General features: G+C 45.5%; 2 protein-coding genes across 9 annotated transcripts in view; one reads left to right on the top strand and one right to left on the bottom strand.

Moving 5' to 3' along the window:
- The window catches only part of LOC120823930 (carboxyl-terminal PDZ ligand of neuronal nitric oxide synthase protein), a 93,989-nt gene extending 86,783 nt beyond the window's left edge, over positions 1–7,206 (top strand). For both annotated transcript variants that reach the window (XM_040184404.2, XM_040184403.2), the window contains exons 11-13: positions 1,807–2,003; positions 2,132–2,256; positions 3,118–7,206. In XM_040184404.2, coding sequence (XP_040040338.2) covers positions 1,807–2,003; positions 2,132–2,256; positions 3,118–3,766 — 971 coding nt within the window. In that variant the 3' untranslated portion in view covers positions 3,767–7,206. The remainder of the gene's footprint in view (positions 1–1,806; positions 2,004–2,131; positions 2,257–3,117) is intronic.
- Positions 7,207–10,819: 3,613 nt separating this feature from the next.
- Positions 10,820–18,249, bottom strand: eef1db (eukaryotic translation elongation factor 1 delta b (guanine nucleotide exchange protein)). Of its 7 annotated transcripts, none has more exons than XM_078107968.1 (10): positions 17,903–18,241; positions 16,201–16,259; positions 13,988–15,225; positions 13,509–13,626; positions 13,027–13,098; positions 12,498–12,579; positions 12,093–12,199; positions 11,819–12,013; positions 11,421–11,615; positions 10,820–10,945 (listed from the first exon to the last, which is right to left on the bottom strand). In XM_078107968.1, exons 1-10 carry the CDS (start codon positions 18,150–18,152, stop codon positions 10,907–10,909), a joined length of 2,355 nt encoding a protein of 784 aa, XP_077964094.1. In that variant the 5' UTR covers positions 18,153–18,241; the 3' UTR covers positions 10,820–10,906. The 7 variants fall into 7 exon arrangements, with proteins under 7 accessions (XP_077964094.1, XP_040040566.2, XP_077964096.1 ...); XM_040184632.2 differs by having other exon boundaries at positions 13,988–15,189; positions 17,903–18,230; XM_078107970.1 differs by having other exon boundaries at positions 13,988–15,189; positions 16,406–18,002.
- Positions 18,250–18,378: the final 129 nt, after the last annotated feature.

The following is an 18,378-nucleotide window of genomic DNA, read 5'->3' as shown; positions in this document are numbered from 1 at the left end:
TGTTCATGAGTGGGAGTGAGAGAGTCTGGTTTTCTAAACCTAAAATGATTCTTTTCCCCGCTGTGTTTCTCTTGAGACTCTCTGCACGCGGCCGAAGTGAAGGGATTACGTGTGACTAAACTACTGAACGTTAACAACAAATGCAAACTGCGAGTTTGGAGCGACACGCACTGAAAATAACCCTCCCGATTTCCAAAATGATGCAGAAAGAAGAAAGTCGGCGTTAATGAACGATCATTTTTGCAAAAGACCTCTGGCGTATTTGCACTTAAAAGACAAAACACCAAACCGCACTCTGTAACCTGCTTTTACAGTTTCACAGAGAAGGTAAACTGAGTGCAGCAGTTCTCTTGAGTTTCTTCGGCCGTCACATTATCACTGATTAAAGATTCTTTTGTTCAGAAAATGAATCTCCTGAATCTTAAATGTTGTCTTTCAAAAGTAACTGAAAACCGCTTCTCCAGTGCACACAGGACTCATTATTACAATTAATATTAATACTAACAACTAATACGTTATTGTATATTATACTGTTTTGTGATTTGCTGTCCCACAGTCCGATTCACTAACTTTGATATGCTTGTTGATATTTGTTCCTCATGTTTTAAACTTACTGGTGGCTCCAACTGTATCTTTAGTATTTATGTAATGAAACTAGGACCCGGCTGCTGTTTCAGTGGCTTTAAAAACCTTTCATCAGGTTAATACTTGATTCAATTTACAGCGATTGCTGCGATTCGAACTAAACGCGCGGCAGACGGTGCTTAATCGCGCATGGCGCCGCCTGACTGGAAGGTCTTTATTGGAATATGTCCGATGCTGCAGTTGCAGAGCGGGCGAATGAAACAATCACTTTAATTGTAACGCTTCAGTGGGCAAGAAAATCCAGCTGTTTTGTCAAACTAAATCCCAGCAGAGTACTCTGTCCCGTCTCCACCAGTTGGGAGGACACACATTAAAGGGATAGTCTGGTTGTTTTGAAGCGAGGTACCTTCTCCTATGGGTGCATTACAATGTCCATCCAGTAGGAAGCAATGGGGAGGAATATGTGGACTGGATGTTTCCCTGCATGATGCTGCCTGTAAAGTCCATGTAGTTTGTTCTCTCTGTTCTCTTCTATCTCCTTGAAGTTGCATTAAATACCCTCAGTGGCACGTTGATGCATGATCCAACCTGTCCGCTGGCCTCCGGCTAATGTGCTACTGTACATCTCCTGATTGGCTCAGTAAGTGAAGTGCTTGCATATGAAGTGACGGTGCACTTGGCTGCTCCACCCTAGTTTGATCTGATTCTAATTGCTGATATTTTTCCTACATTTATCTGGCCAAGATGTCCTCTGACTTGTCTCACTACAGTAACACACGAATCGGCTGCATTTTAAACTCGCAGTGCAATGATCTGCATCTCTGGTGGTCCAATTACCTGAAATCTGATATTTTTGTCTCATTAAATGCCTTCCGAGAAACATTTCTCTCCAAGAGGTAAGCTCGTTTATCTTGAGTGGACTGAAATTTCCCTGAGCTCTCCTTTCATATTTTGCTGTTTCTGCATCCTGCATTTTGGTCAACCGCTTCATTTGTATTTATGAGCATGTTTCATTAGAAATGCCTCACCTTTTTTTTTTTTTACATTCTGTGATCATTACATACGATATTATTCCACTGGCATCCCAATGACTGAAACGCGCTGTGCTGATATGACATCAGTCTGTTTGGAGCAGAGCTGCAGAGCGACGTGGTCCCATTTGTATTGTCTGGTATTCACCTCGTCTGTCTTTCTGTCTCGCGTTTCCCTCCTTTCTCACAGTTGATCAAAGTATGTTTGAGAACTCCGTTGCCCAGCAGTCCAGTCCTCAGACCTCGAGGTCGGGCCAGCCCTCCACCCGACGCTCCCCGGCATCAGCCAATCACAGCCTGGGGTCCGGCGCTGTCGACTCCCCATCCTCTGGAGGCCAACAGAGGCTTAAAAATGCCATTAACCTGGGAAAGGCTGTCGGGGCAAAGGTCAGCGCAGTTCAAGCAGGAAGTTGTCGTCTTCTGCTCTCCATTATTTGGGGTTGCGATGTAAATTCCATTTCTTCAATGTCGCAACGGTGGAGCAGACTTCCGTCTTTCTTTGTCTTTTTTCGTAGGTGAATGACTTGTTAAGGAGGAAAGAGCCCAGTCACCTCGGGGACATCGGGGTCACAGAGGTCAACAAGAACGTGGATGCCGTGTGGAGCAGTCTGGACCAACTCCACCAGTCCTCTGCAAACAGGTGCGCACACACACACACACACACACACACCTTTTGACTTGATCCGTTAGAATTTATCTTCTTCTAAAGATCATTTTGAATTAATTTGCAAACTTGTGCCTCAAAGGTTGCTGGTTTGATGCAGTCTGATCAAATGTTTCCTTTTTTAGCGCTTCTGTATAAAGGTTCAAATTCACAGAACTTTTGACGAACACATTATCGTATCGTAGGCAAAACTTTTGAATTACCTCTTCTGAGAGAAGTGTCTATCAATGCGTCGTATAGCCGGCAGCAAGGGTGAATGATTTAAGATTTTTCCCGTGAAGTGGGGGTTTAAATGAATAATGACACATTAAAATGTCCTGTGAGACGTCTGAAATTGAATAAGATTGAATTTTTCAGCCTCTTATTCAGTCAAAATGGAAATTCCATTTAATTATGTATTCCTCCCACTCATACATGGCAGGTTGTTTCTGTGTGTCTGCACCGGGGATTAGTTCTGGAAAGCATCGATCTGTTGTGTGTCCAGAAGATCAAAGTCATTTCCGGCACATCTGCTCCCAGATGTGGACGCTGATGAGTTGAGGTTTCATTTTACTGGGGCCGATTGGTCTGTAGCCGACTGCTGGAAGCTGTGGACTCACGTTCAGAACAATCGGGAGAGAAAGGATACTTTTATTTAGACAATGTCCCCTGTGTCCTCCACGGAGGAGGTGTTTGTCCCGGTGAGGAGCTCTGCAAACGTCTCCTTCCACCGCTCAACAATGGTCCCAATGGTCTGTGGTTCTCCTGAGCCCCCCCCCCCCCTCCCCCGAGCTCCTCCCACAACCATACTCAATTTTGACTTGTTTTTAACTTATTGCCTGTGTTCCTCTCCTCCAGTCACATCTCCTCTTTTGACTCCTTCCCCCGGCTGGACCCACCACCCCCGTCGGGGAAGAAGCGCCTCCCCAGGGCGCTGAAGACCACCCAGGACATGATGATCTCCTCTGATCCGGTGGTCGCCTCTCCGGACCCCGCTGACTCTTCCTCCTTCCTTTCTTCTCCCGACAAGACGCCCCTCATCGCCAAGGAGGAGCTGAGGAACAACGAGGAGCAGCCGCGGGGCCGCAGGGAGGAGGAGGAGGAGGAGGACGGATCAGAGGAGCTCACGTTGCCCCCAAGCCCGGCGGAGAAGAAACGTGTCGCTGATTGCTGGGAGACAACGGGAGGCGACGGCGGAGCCGCTGAGGTGACGGGCGAGGGGGAACCTGTGGTGGGGGGCGAAGAGGAGCATCAGCCACAGCTGTCCGTGCCGGACCTCATCAACAAGGAGACCCCCCCGGAGGCCGGGGGGAGGCCCCGCGACGTCTGGCAGAGGGCAGAGGGGTCGCGCTCCCGGCTGGCCTCCACCCCCTGCCCCGACAAGACGCCCTGCCGCGTCAGCCTGGGCGAGGAGGTCCTTCTGGGCAACGGCGCCCCCTGCAGTAAAAGCGTCGGGGTGAGCGCCGGGGAGTCCGAGTCGCACCCGGACCTGCTAATGTTTGAGTAGCGGGTCACACTCGCAGCCCAGTACGCCGCAGAAAGGTCAAATCGGTTGCTCTGAATTTCAACTGGAGGGGCAGAAAGGGTCATTCGAACCGACTCCGAAGGATTCAATATTCACGGCCACTTTTCCATGTTTAACTCTCCCACGCTTTAAGAAAAGGGAACAAGGGCTTGTGTGAATGCGTTTAGATGTGCCGACAGAGAGACACTACCAGCTTCTCCCTGATGACGGGAGCACAGAGCCGGAAGCAGGAGGTGTGGGGTCATTATGGTGCAGTGAGAATTAAATATTAACATGTCAAACATAGAACGTCACTATTGAGCAATATCATTTTATCATCACCGTCTATTTATCATCTTAAGCTCGTTTTCTAACATATTTGCTTTAGTAATGCAGTAATACCAAATAATGATTCATAATGATGAATGTAATCGGGGTGATGAAAATGTCCTTTTAAATGGGCTAAAAGTGTAAAATCCTTTCAAACAAAAACTGCCGATCATAAAAACAGCTTTGTAAATCATTCTTGCTGAAAAAGTCAGATTTTTTTTAATCTTTTAAAAAAAAATGGATGAGTTCTATTATTTATCAGCATTAAGTTATTATCATGACATTCTTTTTTTACATTTAAAAGGGTATTTGTGGTCACTGTAGTCCATAATATACAAAAGCTGCCACAATGAAACCAATTACAAACCGCAGCTGATATGTGTTCATCGTCATGTCATTTGCATTTAATTTAATTAATTTTGTCAGTTTAATCCTTTTTCCAGTATGGACAAATGGTGGAACGGGAGGGAGCTGCTGAGGGCGTGAGGACGTGTTGGAGGTGGGCGGGTTCTGGGGGAGTTTACTTGCCTTTTGACCCGCAGCTTCATTCATATTACAGCATTTCTGTCCCATTTGTGGTCCATTAAGAGTCCTAGAGCTTGTGTCTCTGGCATGGACTGTGTCCCTCAAGGGGACCTTTCAACGCTGCGCCAGCAGGGAACAAATGCCACAACATATAGATTATTATAGATCATTATTTTCTTTTGTTTTTGCCGAAAATATCAGACATATAGAGGCTTTACTCCTCCACCCAGATAGTGTTAGAGATTTGCAACAGTAAATATTGGCCAATCTTTAATGTTTGAATCGGTAGATATATAAGACAGAACTGAGTTGTTGTTGTTTGCGTGTCTGTATTTCGGGTCGAAGAGGAGAATTGCTTCCAGTCTTCCTTCCTGCCGACATCGAGACGGACGGACGGGCGGCGTGTTGTTTTCTATCAAAAGAGAAAAGCGAATATAACGAGCTGTCAACCGCGACAGATGAAAGGTGTATTTTATTCGAGCAGATCATTTAGTGACAGACCAAAGACAGGAATTAGCAGCTCAGCCAGAACGTGTTCTTTGTGGGGGGAAAAAGAAGCAATATTTTAGTATTTCTTTTAGTTTTTATTCTACGATTACGAAACAAAATGTAAAACCAAAGTTGCGACGTTTTCAACAAAAATCGACGGCGATTCACGTGCATGTTTAAGACTTTCCTGACTCCATCAGATGTGTCCAGCTGCTCAAAGGTGAGCCGAGTTCACACGCGTGTGCTTCACCATTGTTTGGCTGACAGATCGGGCTGGAAATCTGCTTTTATTACACCATTAACTGAACATCTGGCGCACATGAAAAGCAGCCTTCCAGATTCCAAATCCAGACCCTAAAAATAACCCCGTTTTCAAAAAGAGCTCCACAGGCGGCATCTGTAAGTGACCACTGGACCGCTTGACTTAAAAAAAGGACACAGACTCTGGACCAGCTGTAGTTTCTGTCGGCTCGCGTCCGGCAGAATGAGAGGAATGTGGAGTCGGCGCGTTAGAGAAAGGACGCTTTGTCTCCCTCAGTCTGTCTCCCGTCGCTCTCGTGTTCCTCACATACCGCAAACGTCCCCATTGATTTTCTTCTTCTTTTTTTTTTATGCGGAAGCTTCAACAGCTGGCATCCACACAACAAACCAAATTGCCCAAAGATAATTCCCCCAGATGTTTTAATCGAGGGGTCCTCAGACCTTTCTGTGCACTTTAGTGGCGCGTTGCTGTCGTTGACGTGAAGTTTTGATTGGGTCTCGATGCAGTGAGGTCTGTGTGCGCACACACACACACACACACACACACACACACACACACACACGTGCTGCTGTTTAATCTTTCAAATGTCATATCTCCTCTGGGTCGCGGCGGCAGATGTTCCAGCTGTGTCTTTGCTGAGGGAGACAAAGTGTGAATATTTTGAGGTTTGGGCAAACTGACCTTACGTGAAAATGAAAGCCGTGAAGAAACCAAAAGTAGAGACCTAAACTAAATGATCTGATACTGATAATCATTGGGAGTTAAAAATGATACATATAAACATTTCATCTTTTCGATTACTAAGTCATTTGTACATCTTAAATTTCTTAATGATCTGGTTTAAAATGTTTTCATAAAAAGAAGCACAAATAACATGAAATATTAACTAATGAAAACAATTAAAGTATAAAAGGTTTGGTCCAATTACCCAGTGCTTGAAAATAAAAAAAATCATTACCTAAGTCCATTTTAAAGCAGTGATGCAAAAATATGTGAATCAGTCATTTTAATCTTGGCTCATTCTTAAACACGGTGGTCATTCAGATTCTACACACCTGGATAACCAGGTATCAAGGGAGGTTTCTGACGCCCGCTGCTTATGTTTAGTCTGCTGCTAAAAGCATCAGAGGAGATGAATCGTTGCTCAGACGCCGTCAGACTTTCTTCCTTTCAGCAAAGAAAAGAGGCCAAATGCATTTTGAGGCAATCCGAGCAGCTCGATCTAGTCAGCTCGCATCCTTTGAAACCACTAAAGTAGATTTATATTGTATTTTCTGATGAAGGAACAGTGTTGTACATTCTGTGGAAATATTCTATTGCGTTTTCTTTTTTTACAATCTGTGAATATGCAAATCGGGTCTTGCTCTAACAAATGAAGGAAAGTGATTTATTTTGATATTCAGTCATAAGTAGGTATTGCAATCCATTATATAGTGGCCTCAATTCATTTGGCAAATGAAAGAAATAAGGTCCTGCTTTCTATCTGTGGTGTTGTTGAATGTTTTGTGTCTGTGAAGCTGTGGTGGATGAAGGAAGCTGAACGCTGCACACGACGGCTTTTTGAAAGCAAACCTGGGACTTTCTGTCGATTGATTCTCTGAAAGTGCTGCAAATTAAATCTCTAGCTTTGTATCCATGATGCGGATATGCTACAGAAATTGAAGCGAATCAATATTTGTTTTACTTTTATTTACCTGATGTATCTTTTTTTTTAAGTGGGGATGCAATAACTCCTATAACGAATGTAATCATTTTAAACAAGAAATAGACCTAATTGTGACCCATTGGTTTTGTGTTGTATGTTATGTGTCTTTTTTTAAAGATTGACCTCACTTTTTTTCTGTGTGGAAAACGGTTGTCTTTATTTATTCGGGGCACATCCTGTCTGCGTTTCCTTTGTCTTGTTCCTGCATGCAGACTCCCACTCAGCCCCAACCGCACACTTCCTGTTTTGAGGGAGTGGAATCTGTCCGTCTTCAGTGTAGTTGGACCCTCGTGTGTCCTTCCTCTGTTTGATGGAGCGTCAGTTTTTAGGGAACCAAACACACACACACACACACACACACACACACACACACACACACACACACACACACACACACACACAGAGTGACGACGGCGGGGATTCAGGCGCCGCTCTTATGTTTAATTCATCCGTGTTTGTCCTCATTCACGGGAATCCCGGCCGTCTCCTTGGCCGTCTCCGCGTGTCGCCGGCCTCGCGTCTGTAGTTGTGTTTGAGACGAAGCCCGTCGGGAATAAGATGGAAGAATCCGAGAATGGAGACGAGTGTTTAAGGCTGTTTTATTAGCTTCCACGTCGGTGGTGCAAACAGCCAATCAGCTAAGACGCGCGTCTCATCACTGCTCAATAATTCAAACATGATGCAGTTATTCATTGTTCACGAAGGAATCTGGGCGTCTTCGCATATCATAATACTTCAAGAGTTGGGCACAGTTGGTGTGGATGAAGTCTACGCAGACTAACAAATACAACTTTCTGTATGCAGGCGAGGTTTAAAAGGACATTCAAGAGAGTTTGGTAAAGACTAAAGGTTGAGACTTGCGGCGATTAATAGAATAAAATAGTCTGACCTGGAGGCTTCGTTTCCCATGATGCAGCTCAACTGCACCTTTTTGAATAGACCCACAAAGTCCTCGCCTCCCATTTATGACACAACCACAGAAAATCAGTTTTCAAGCCCAAACCATGATGATAACGGGTGATTGAGTTGAAGGAGTCTCGGTGCTGCTGTCCAGGTGTTTTCTGGGTAATGGGCCCAGTAACACCCAGATTTTAAATTGCAGCAAAAGTTTGATTTCATATATTTGGGGTAAAACTTTAAGAGGACTCAATCAAATTGTGCAGCGGTTCCATTTAATTTCATCTAATGTCATGTTTTAGAGAAACCTATTGGTCTGTGAAGATGTATCCTAACTTTTTTATCTTTATAGTTTTGAATATTTTAAACTTTTTAGAAGTATACTTTTCACAGTATAGCGCTGCTCAGTAAGTCCTCCAATCGGCTTCCAGCAAGGACGCGAGGCGAGAGATCAGTCCAGCGGTTTTACTGCACAGAAGAACAGTGGAAAGGTTTCTATGATTAGATGTGCGACAGACATCAGTGCTGCAACTTCTTGTCCTCCAAACAGGTTCCTCTGTGGAAGTTAAGGTCCAAAAACACTTGGAGGTGACCTGCGAGATACTTTGTGTGGCGTAAGTACATTCTTATTCATGCTCCACGTCCTCAGGATATTTATAAGAGACCGAGCTGAGTCAAATCAGCCCAGCGCTTCACCGGGTCCTTGTTTTCAGAGCGTCGGGAAAATGAATAATTCCATGTTTTTTTGTGGCCGCAAAAAGAAAATCAGCCACTTATTGAGTGCGAGGCGGACTGTTATGTAATGTATATTTAGTACACGCTATAATGTGAGACAGCCTGCCCCCTCTTTCTCTCTGCAGGCCTATGGACGTGTTCTCTGCTAATATAGCTTATTAGCTCTTATCTCTTCTTAAACTCACATTTTGCGCAACGCTGAAGGCGGCTGCACATTGGAGACTCGCAGGGAGCCTCGTGTGAGGAAAAGGTGTCTGCTCAGCGTGCTTTCTCCTCTCAGGGCTCCCGAGGAGAACAACCTACTGAAGGAACGCAGCGAGGCCATCGGAGATCTGATCGCTGTGCGCTTGTTAACCCGAGCTGAGAGCAGGAAAGTTAGTGGATTCTTTTCTTTTTGCTTTCCAATGCTGACGTTATTTGTTCAGATCCTGTGGAAGTGTCAGATGTTTTTTTTTTCCTTTCCTCTTCCTGCTCTTCTCGTCCTGTCTGCCTCTCTTTGTCTCTCACACAGTAATTGCTCCCCTCTCACAGACAGTGTTCCTGTCTTACTTTGACTTTTGAGGGGGGGTTTTGTTCACACGTGAATGAACAAGACGCAGTTGTGAGTGTTTTAGAAAAAAGGGGATGCTCTGTAAATCTCATTTACAGCCTCCTGCGTCCTTACCTCGTCCATCTATCTGTCCGTCCACATGTCACGCAGCCTCTCGGAGCCCAGACGGGGCGTCCTGTATGGGAGGAGGCTGTCAAAAGAAAGCCCCCTAAACAGGAAAGGAGCGTTGGGACGTGCAGACAGGCCGTCAACGGGGGCCTGATGTGTTCAATGGAGGAGCCACAGGCGCTGTGCTGCAAACACGGTTACTTTAACGGGCCAATAAATCCAGAAAGCTGTTAGTTTAGTATGATTGCTTCCAAAGCAAATCAACGTCTTTTTTTGACTTGTGATTTCTACAGAGGGAGAATGGCTCATTTTCTGTTCGGGCAAGATGCCGGAATTACACTAAATGCAGTCCTCTTATTTCCATCAGCCTGGTTTCCCCTGGGGAGAGGAGTTAAAATAACCGAGCAGCACAGTCAGTTAATTCACTGCTGGAGCTGCTTTCATAGAGCAGACTCACACACCAGATTAGATCTCTTCTCTCTTCATGTTAAATACGCTATCGTTAAACTTTTTAAAATGTTATATGTAAAGTTTATTACTCAAACATGTTAAACATTCATTGAAAAAAAACATTTCATGTTCAATAGAGAAGTGTAGTGAACTGTTGGTCTAATATTGCCAACCACGATGCAGAATTGTGTGTGTGTGTCACACGCCGTCCTCTCCTTTATTACAACATACGGCACATTCCTCCATTGTAAATGAATAGTTTGAAAGATGTTATTTGAAACCTTTTCCTTTAGTTTACAACAACCTGTACATACCTTCCTCTATAATAGAACACTTGCCACTAGTCGGTCATACTCGGGTAAACGGCGCCATCTCGTGGGCAGCTGCCGTCATTACAACGTTAATTCCCTCCCACGCAGATGTGCAATGTGTTGAGTGATTAGTTCTGGCAGATCTTGACTTTAACTCTTGAATGAAGTGTGACGTACTGGACATCATGGTGTGGTTGTGTGGAAACTAATGTCAATTAGTCCAACGTATTGACAGACGTTCTATTTTTGTTTTTTCAGTATGGATAAAACTAGTCAATAGTGTTCATGGTGCACTGTTAATCCTTCATGATGTTATCTTTGGCTCTTGGGAGTAATGTTATATATTTATATAGTGTTATGTGGTCCAATCAGTCTGTTTTACACCCCTTATCATTGAGGAAGAAATTGCTTTGTTTTTTTCTTGACTAAACAGATGCAAGGCACACAAACTAATAACGACATTATCCGTTTATTTATTATGAGGATTAGCTGCACAGATGTTTAGTGGCTCGCAGTCTTTTGGGCGACTCACCTTAGTTTATTTCTGATTGTTTGCCACAGAGTTAACTCAAATTGACTAAAGCCTTTGGTCATCCTCCACATTTGATATGCAGCTGCTCTTTAGATAAGACTTGGATTGTAAAGATATTAACAAAGTTGTGTCTTTTAAAAGTCGAACACTAAACAAAACAGCTTCAGTGCAAGAGTTTGTTTTATTAATATCATTAACCGTTAACACAGAGAAACAAGGCAAGACGAAAGACAAATAGACCGGCTGGAATCAGATCTTGTTGAAAGCTGCTACGTCGACGCTCTGGATCTGAAACAGCAAGGAGGAGAAACTGTGAACTACAATCTCATGTTCATCACAAGAGGAAGCCAATTTGCTCACTGCAGATTCACTAATGTGCAGTCGAAGGTTTATCAAAATAATTTGAAATAACTGGTATTTTTCAATGGAGCTTTAATGTCACTGTTCATGCTTTTATTTTCAATCTCCACTGTTTAAGATCAGGCTAGATGTAATCCATGAAAGGTTGGAGGGTATTGCATTGCACTGACAAAATGTTAGCGACTACTCAGTGAAACACAATTTAACCACGTGCTAAACGACTGAATCCGAATTAACATCAGTCGCTTCGGGTGAATCTCGGTCCCTGTCGGCACATTGCTGCCTTCATGTGGTCAAATTTGGGTAAAGCGTCTCAATGTTACAAGGCTACAAACACACAGACCCTCTGAGTTTAAGTTAATAACTTTGAACTACAATGTTTGACCTTTGCAGGAGTACTTACATAGTCTTCAAACTTGGTGATTTCTTCCTCCAGCAAGTCTGTTCCCACCTTGTCGTCCTCCACCACACATGCAATCTGGAGCTTCTTGATGCCGTAACCCACAGGAACCAGTTTGGACGTCCCCCATAGCAGCCCGTCAGCCACCACCGAGCGCACACACTCCTCCAGCTTCACCATGTCCGTCTCGTCGTCCCACTAACCACGGCACAGTACAATACAAGCACAGCCATTAGCAAACTTAAATGGGGACACACACACACACACGCATGTTTGATTCCACCAATCTTTATCGCCAAAGTGGATTCAGTGCAATTTATATCAGAGCCCCTGTTCCATGTCTGCTACCAGGTGAATCCATAGTTTTAGGCTCCCGTAGGACACGGAGTGTGTAGACTTACAGGTTTGACATCCAATAAGATGGAGGACTTGGCGATGATGCCAGGCTTCTTGGCCTTCTTCTCTGCGTACTCTTTCAACCGCTTTTCTTTGAGTTGCGCCGCCTCTTCATCATCATCGCTGCCAAACAAGTCGATGTCGCTATCTTCCTCCTCGTCTTTCACTGGGACGCTGGTCTTCTGCTGCACAGCAGTGCCCTGAACAGAGGAGAACAGTCGCGTGACACACTGGAGATGGAATACCAGCGATGAGGTGAAGCGGTCTGGATGAGCTCACGTTGGTGTGGGCTGCTGCAGGAGCAGCGGCCACCGCGGCAGGAGACTTCTCCAGAAGAGACACTCGACAATCCAGCTTGGAAAGAGCGGCCCTCAGGTCATCCACAACTAAAGCATGCATGAATAAAAATAAAGAAATGTTTGTGTGGCTTTTTATTTTAAAAATACACAATTTACAAGCAAGTATTTTTCATTCAATTCCTAACATTCTGAATGAGAAACAAGCTTGCATGGCGCTGGCCGAATGTAAAATGATTTCACTAGACAAGAACACTTTAGCTTGCATGCTAGACATGACATTTCTAATGAGTAAATTATTGAGCACAGTTAAAGTCCACCGTGGTTTGGGTACTTGTAACACGGATAGAACCGTCAGTCACCAAACCAGCGTTGGAGAAGGACCCACCTTTGCGTAAGCTGTGGTTCTCCAGCTCCAGGCTCTTGATGCGACAGATGATCTCTCCTTGATCAGCCGCTGCGCTGATGCTCTGCGGAGACCGAAAGCAACGAGTACATTACACACATGTAGGTGGAGGAGAACACCGGCAAGTCTTCAGTTTCTACTTTCTTTGTAACCATCATTCACACTATGAAAGGTCTACGAAACCGTCACTAACATACAACACGTGAAAAAAGACGGTTGGTTTCGTGTTTGCCGGAAATAATGTAACCGCTTTGCTCATATAATTAAGGGTGCATCACATGACCAACTTGCTTTGTTTACCAGCAATGAAAAAAAAGATTCTTTCGCTCAGCTTATCAAATCTCTGCAAACAATGGTGACACAAGCAGTCACGTTCAGCGAACATGAAATAGACGCAGGGGCAGAAATTGGTCTTGAGGAATGAATACAGATGCCCACATCAAGTTACCCGTGTCTTAAAGTGCTGTAGCGGAGGAATAAGGGACGGATCGTGCACAGAACATGTACTTACTCCTGCTAGAGACTTCTGGATGTTCTCCCTGGCTCGGGCAATGTCCTGCAGGATGGTGTTTGACCCGACATCCTTAAATAAAAAAGGGATAGAAACAGTTGTATTCATCCTTTACTTATACAAATGCCATGTGAAATATTTCAATTTAGTGTTGCCGTTTTGTGAATGCGAGCAGTGGATCGACTGCAGCAAGATTCATAATGCAAACTGCTGCTGAAGTCAGATTTCATCAAGACCTGACAAATTCAACATTTTTCTGTACACAGACATGTTCAGTAATGTAATTAGGGTGTAAACAATAAGCTCAACTATATCAACAATATCGTACTTCAGACTGGTTAGTTTGACGAGACTCATTGATTGCAATATACACTCATTTAGAAATCGATGGAGCACATTGTTGGTCCTGGTGGAGGATAAACACCAACGATGACGACGTGCTCAAACATGGGAGGAAACACAGAAGCTCAGACGGCGTCTACCTGCGCTGCTTGGGAGCAGCCGCTGGGCCGCTCGTAGAAGCGTCGCTCCGCCTCGTCATAGCGCGGTTTGTCAAACCAGATCTTCTCCGTGGCCAAAAAGTCCATGGAAGTCATGTCGCTACAGAGGAGAGAGGGGGGGGGGGGGGGGAGAGACGGACAGGTGAACAGGACAGAGGTGGTCAGGGATTCTTTGACTTAATAATAGTCATTAGTTCAAATATACTGCTGTAACTCGTACATATTTCATCTGAACTTCAAACAAAACTATATAAAAAGGAACTTTGGATGAAGTTAAGTTGGCAACAATGATCCATACAAGCTACAGTCATACGGCACAATTTCAAAAAGACGGAAAGAAATAACAAATGAGTGAACAGAGACGGATGAAATAACAAAGAGGAAAAAGAAGGGAAACCCATGGCAACAGAAAAAGACAATGAGATCTAATGGAGAAGTCCCTCCTCCCTCTGTGGTCATACTTGTCCCTCAGTGGGGCGGTGGAGGCTGCTTCTGGCCTGCGGCCCTTCTTCCCCACCACAGCTCCACTCTCACTGTGACCGTGGAAACGGCTCTCTGCAGCGTCGTACCGCCACTTGTCCAGCCAAACCCGCTCGCTGTCCGGGTGGACAAAGTGGCGGACTCCGGCCGCCGGCGCTTCGGCCTTCTCCGGGACCTCGGATGGCTCCTCCTCCTCCTGAATAGGAAGCAGAGCGTGGAAGACCTCCGCTTTGCCCTGTGGGACCGCTCGTTTTTCCTCCTCCGGCGCCAGTTCGCCATCTTCCTCCCCCTCCTCCTCCTCCTCAACGAGGCTCTGCGGGTGGTCGGTACTCCTGGACGTGGAGGTGCAGCTGGCTCGTTTGGAGGAGTTGTTACCGTACAGGTTCTGGTAGAAGGCGGCCTCGGCGCGGTCGTACAGCGGCTTCTCCAGCCACACGTCTCTGAGCAGCTCCACCGGGAGGCGGGGCAGCCCGTTAACGGACTGACGATTGGTCGGCGAGACTGATGCCGGCTGGATGACGGGAGTCGCGGGCGTCGGGGCTGAAGACTGATACCCTTCATCCGGCGTCCTGGATGCGCCGGAGCGCTTCGCCGAGGCCGGGAGGTCAAGAGACTTTGGGACGGCCTTCTTTCCCTGGACGGCGTGGTGGCAGGCCGCCGGCTCGCTGTGGCGGCACAGCGATCCCGGGGCCGGCGGGGCCGCAGCAGATTGGGAGTTTTTACCCGGGGCCGCGGGCAACCGGTTCGACTTGGCGGCGCCAACGGAGAAGCTCGCCAACCAGCCCTGGTAGAGGCTCTCGGCCCGCTCGTAGGCGCTGCGATCCAACCAAACGCTGGCACACTCGGACTGCAGGCCCATCAGCTCGGCGGGGGGGCCGGTCCTTTTGTCTGGCTTCTCTTCATCCTTGATCTTCACGTCACCCTTCTCGTCGGGACGGCCGGCGGCGGCGTTGGACGAGCGTTTCTTGCGGCGGCGGCTCTTCCCGCTGCGCTTTCCTTCTCCGTTCAGGTTGCTGCTCTCCGGGGACGAGGACGCGCCCTCCCCGTTTCTCTGAGGGCACTCGGCCTTGCTCTTGCAGCCCGGCGCTGCGTTGGCAGAGCGGTCCACCTGACCGCGACTGGGAGGCTGATCGGGCTCCGGCCGATCCAGTGCAGAGCACTGGGGGATCTTCGTAGTCATCATCTTTGATCCGTTGCAGCGGAAATGGAGAGACACAGACTGCTGCATTAGTTAGAGAGACGCAGGGACACGCAAAAGGGACTGATTGGACAGACTCAGCGCTGCAAAACGGTTTATTCTTTACAGAGTTGTACAGAACAGAGTCTATAAATCAGTCCCGGGGAAAAGAGAGGAGCATGCAGGAGAATAGAGGAAACCCATGCAGATGAGCTACAGAGCTTTAGTGAATGGAATCTACTCCTTCTGGATGTCAAAGGGTCTTTAGCTTCTGCTGCACACTTGGTGGATGATAAACTGGTGCTGCTGCATCTCGTAGAGCTTTGCTCCCATCACTTAACCAGCAAGTGGAAGAGAATGAACACCGTTACTGTTCATGCTGTGCAGTCGAAACGCCAGCTGGATGTTACAGCCGAAAAGACTAAATGTTAGTCCAAAAAGTTTTACACAAGTAATTCACTTTTGTGAATAAAACACTGAAAAGCAAACAGTGCTTATTAGAACAAGACTTGGGGACGATCTCATTCAAGTATGTCCAACTTCTAATTGCTGCGCATGCTGAACCAACACTTTAACTTTAAGCCAGTTTCTGGTGGTAAAATGCTCCAACTAGAGAAACAAGAGACTTAATAAACAAATCACCGTTGACACGGTGACATGAGAGCATGCAAAAAAGAATCCAAGGCCAAATATTAACGAGGCATCAAATTAAGAAAAAGGATTTAAATCCCACTGCGCGATGAATCTGTGAAAGACGCACAACATGTCCATGCAAGCTAATGATCTGCTAACAAATCACACATCGTGCAAGCCAATGCCGTTCTGAGACAATACAGGAAATGCATTCCCTTAATGTTTCGCCACAAGGTTGTGCTACTAATCGATGAACATTTTTTTGGGGATTTTTGCAACATTTTGGAAAGGCATTTCCTGCTTAAAGGAATACTTCACCCTCAAAATGCATGTAGTATTCCTTTAAATGTTTCATAGGAAATATTATCCAGGCTCTCAACTCACCTTCCTGGACAAAAGTGTTGAGCTTAAACTAGTATTCAACGTGAAATGCTCAACGCGTTCTTTTCATCCAGTTAACCGCAAGCAATTGAGAGAGAAATTGAACAATCACCATCTTGCGAAACTACGGCACGTCAACAAAAAGGTTGAACTCTGAATAAAACAGAACTCCAACCAGGTAAAGTTCAAATCCATCAGCAATACTCACATGTCAAATTCTGAATGCAAGATGGAGGGAGAGAAGCGACGGGTGAAGTAAGCTTTAAATAAATTCCTCGGCATGAAACGCTGCCTCCTCAACTGTAGTCTTGGATGACGAATATGGAAAATGCTTGGCTTATTACTCGCTAAATCTGAGACTCCAATATTGAGCAATAAGATAACGGGAGGAATTGGATTCCTCCCAGAGCTTTACCCTCCCTTCATCTGCTTCTCTCCTGCTTGGACTTTTGTGTGGCAGTACGGACAACTTCATTACACAGAGATCTTAAAAAACAAAAAAAGTCATATCGAATAAACACTTGTCTTTATATCCTTTGATAATTTGGAAACATTTTTTGGTGTGTCATTTGGTCCAAGTAGCTACCAGACAGCCGGTCGGTGTTTGTGGGAATAACTTTAAATAAACCTGCGTTAAGCTAAACGAAGGAGCATCTCCCACAGTGTCGCTCAACCACACGTTTCAAATTGTGTATTGACAACAATGGAGCTCCATGGCACACGTCACACTGGGTGACTATACCGCAACTAGGATGGAGAAAGTCTTTACATCGATGATCATAAATACAGGAACACGTTTAGAGTCTGAGATTTCCCCTCTATCCAAATCAGTGCCGTAAAAACAGTGAAATACCTACAGGGACAACTCATTATTTGAGGGTCAACTCTTAATAACCAAATGTTAAGTGGCTGAAGATCTCAATTAGCATTTAGTCCACTCGCACTGTTTAAAGCAATGATGCATTGAGTTACAATGAGGTCAATTGAAGGGTCTGGTTCAGTGCTTTGCTCAAGGACTCCTCAGCAAGGATAGATCCAATTGATGCAACGGTACTCTGTTATATACATTTACCTGAGGGTTTGAATACAATGACCACGGCCTCTTCCCAGGATTAACGTAACGTAAACGTCATTTAACCAAAATCTAATTTGGGTTTTTAAACAGCCGAAATTCATTAAGTAAGGTCTGAAGACCGAACAGCCGAAAACTAGCACACCCTTTAACTATACGTCACTTTATGTTATCATATTATTTTAAATCAAGAAAAACCTGTCGTGCAAGATGTTTAACGTTAACACGCTAGCATCACCCGGAGGTGTGCCATGCTAACCTTAACATGAGCTAACGACGTTAGCCACCTCGTCTTGTTAGGGGTCCCCACGTTATGCGACACTGTCAGTGGGTGGTTGGCCTCAAAGAGGACACATAAACAACTGTGCCTGCGGCACTGAAACCCGTATTAGTCAATAAAACGTTCGGGTAAGATGTCAATGTAGAGGATCGGCCACTAAACCCGACGTGGCAACCGTCCTGGTCCGCGTTAGCATTATCCGGCTAGCTAGCCCCGTGCTAACACACGCAGAGTCCCCGCTGGCTGCTACACCGCTAAATATTCATTCATTCCTGAAAGCGTCTCACACGTGAATGGTGCCATTAATCCCCAGACTGGATAGTCGACTGTCAGTCGGCGTTAACGTTACTTACTGCTGTGCTCGTTTGTCTCGTCGGGTTGGGACCAGGCCGGCGGATAAAAACGCGTGTTTCTCAAACCAGTGAGTGACAACGAGGAGGAAGCAAAGGAAGCAAGGAGCGACAATGAGTGCGTGTGATCCCAGGATGTGGGAGGGAGGAAGGAAGCATGAATCATTAATGTTTCACGATACGTCCCGTGCATTGTTAACACCCGATCCTCAAAATAAGGTTGACTAGAAATAGTATTAATAGGGTGAAGCATGTTACAGAAGACCGATGAGACCTTAATTTAAATGACCACGCAACCTTTGTCCCAGTGAGACGAGCCTCACTGTGTTGGTTCTGACATGTGTGCTCTCATTTCTTCTCATCCGAAACCGGCTGGTGAAGTGGCAAAATAAAGACCTTTATCGCTGTGGGGGAGGAATAACTTTAAACTGTTTTTAAAGTAAAAAAAATACATCAATATTATTATACAAATAAAATAT

The sequence above is a fragment of the Gasterosteus aculeatus genome, chromosome 8 (genome assembly GCF_964276395.1).
Source record: "Gasterosteus aculeatus chromosome 8, fGasAcu3.hap1.1, whole genome shotgun sequence".
Classification (NCBI taxonomy): domain Eukaryota; kingdom Metazoa; phylum Chordata; class Actinopteri; order Perciformes; family Gasterosteidae; genus Gasterosteus; species Gasterosteus aculeatus.
Note: the sequence above shows the minus strand (reverse complement) of the source record. Positions and strands in the feature narration are given on the sequence as shown.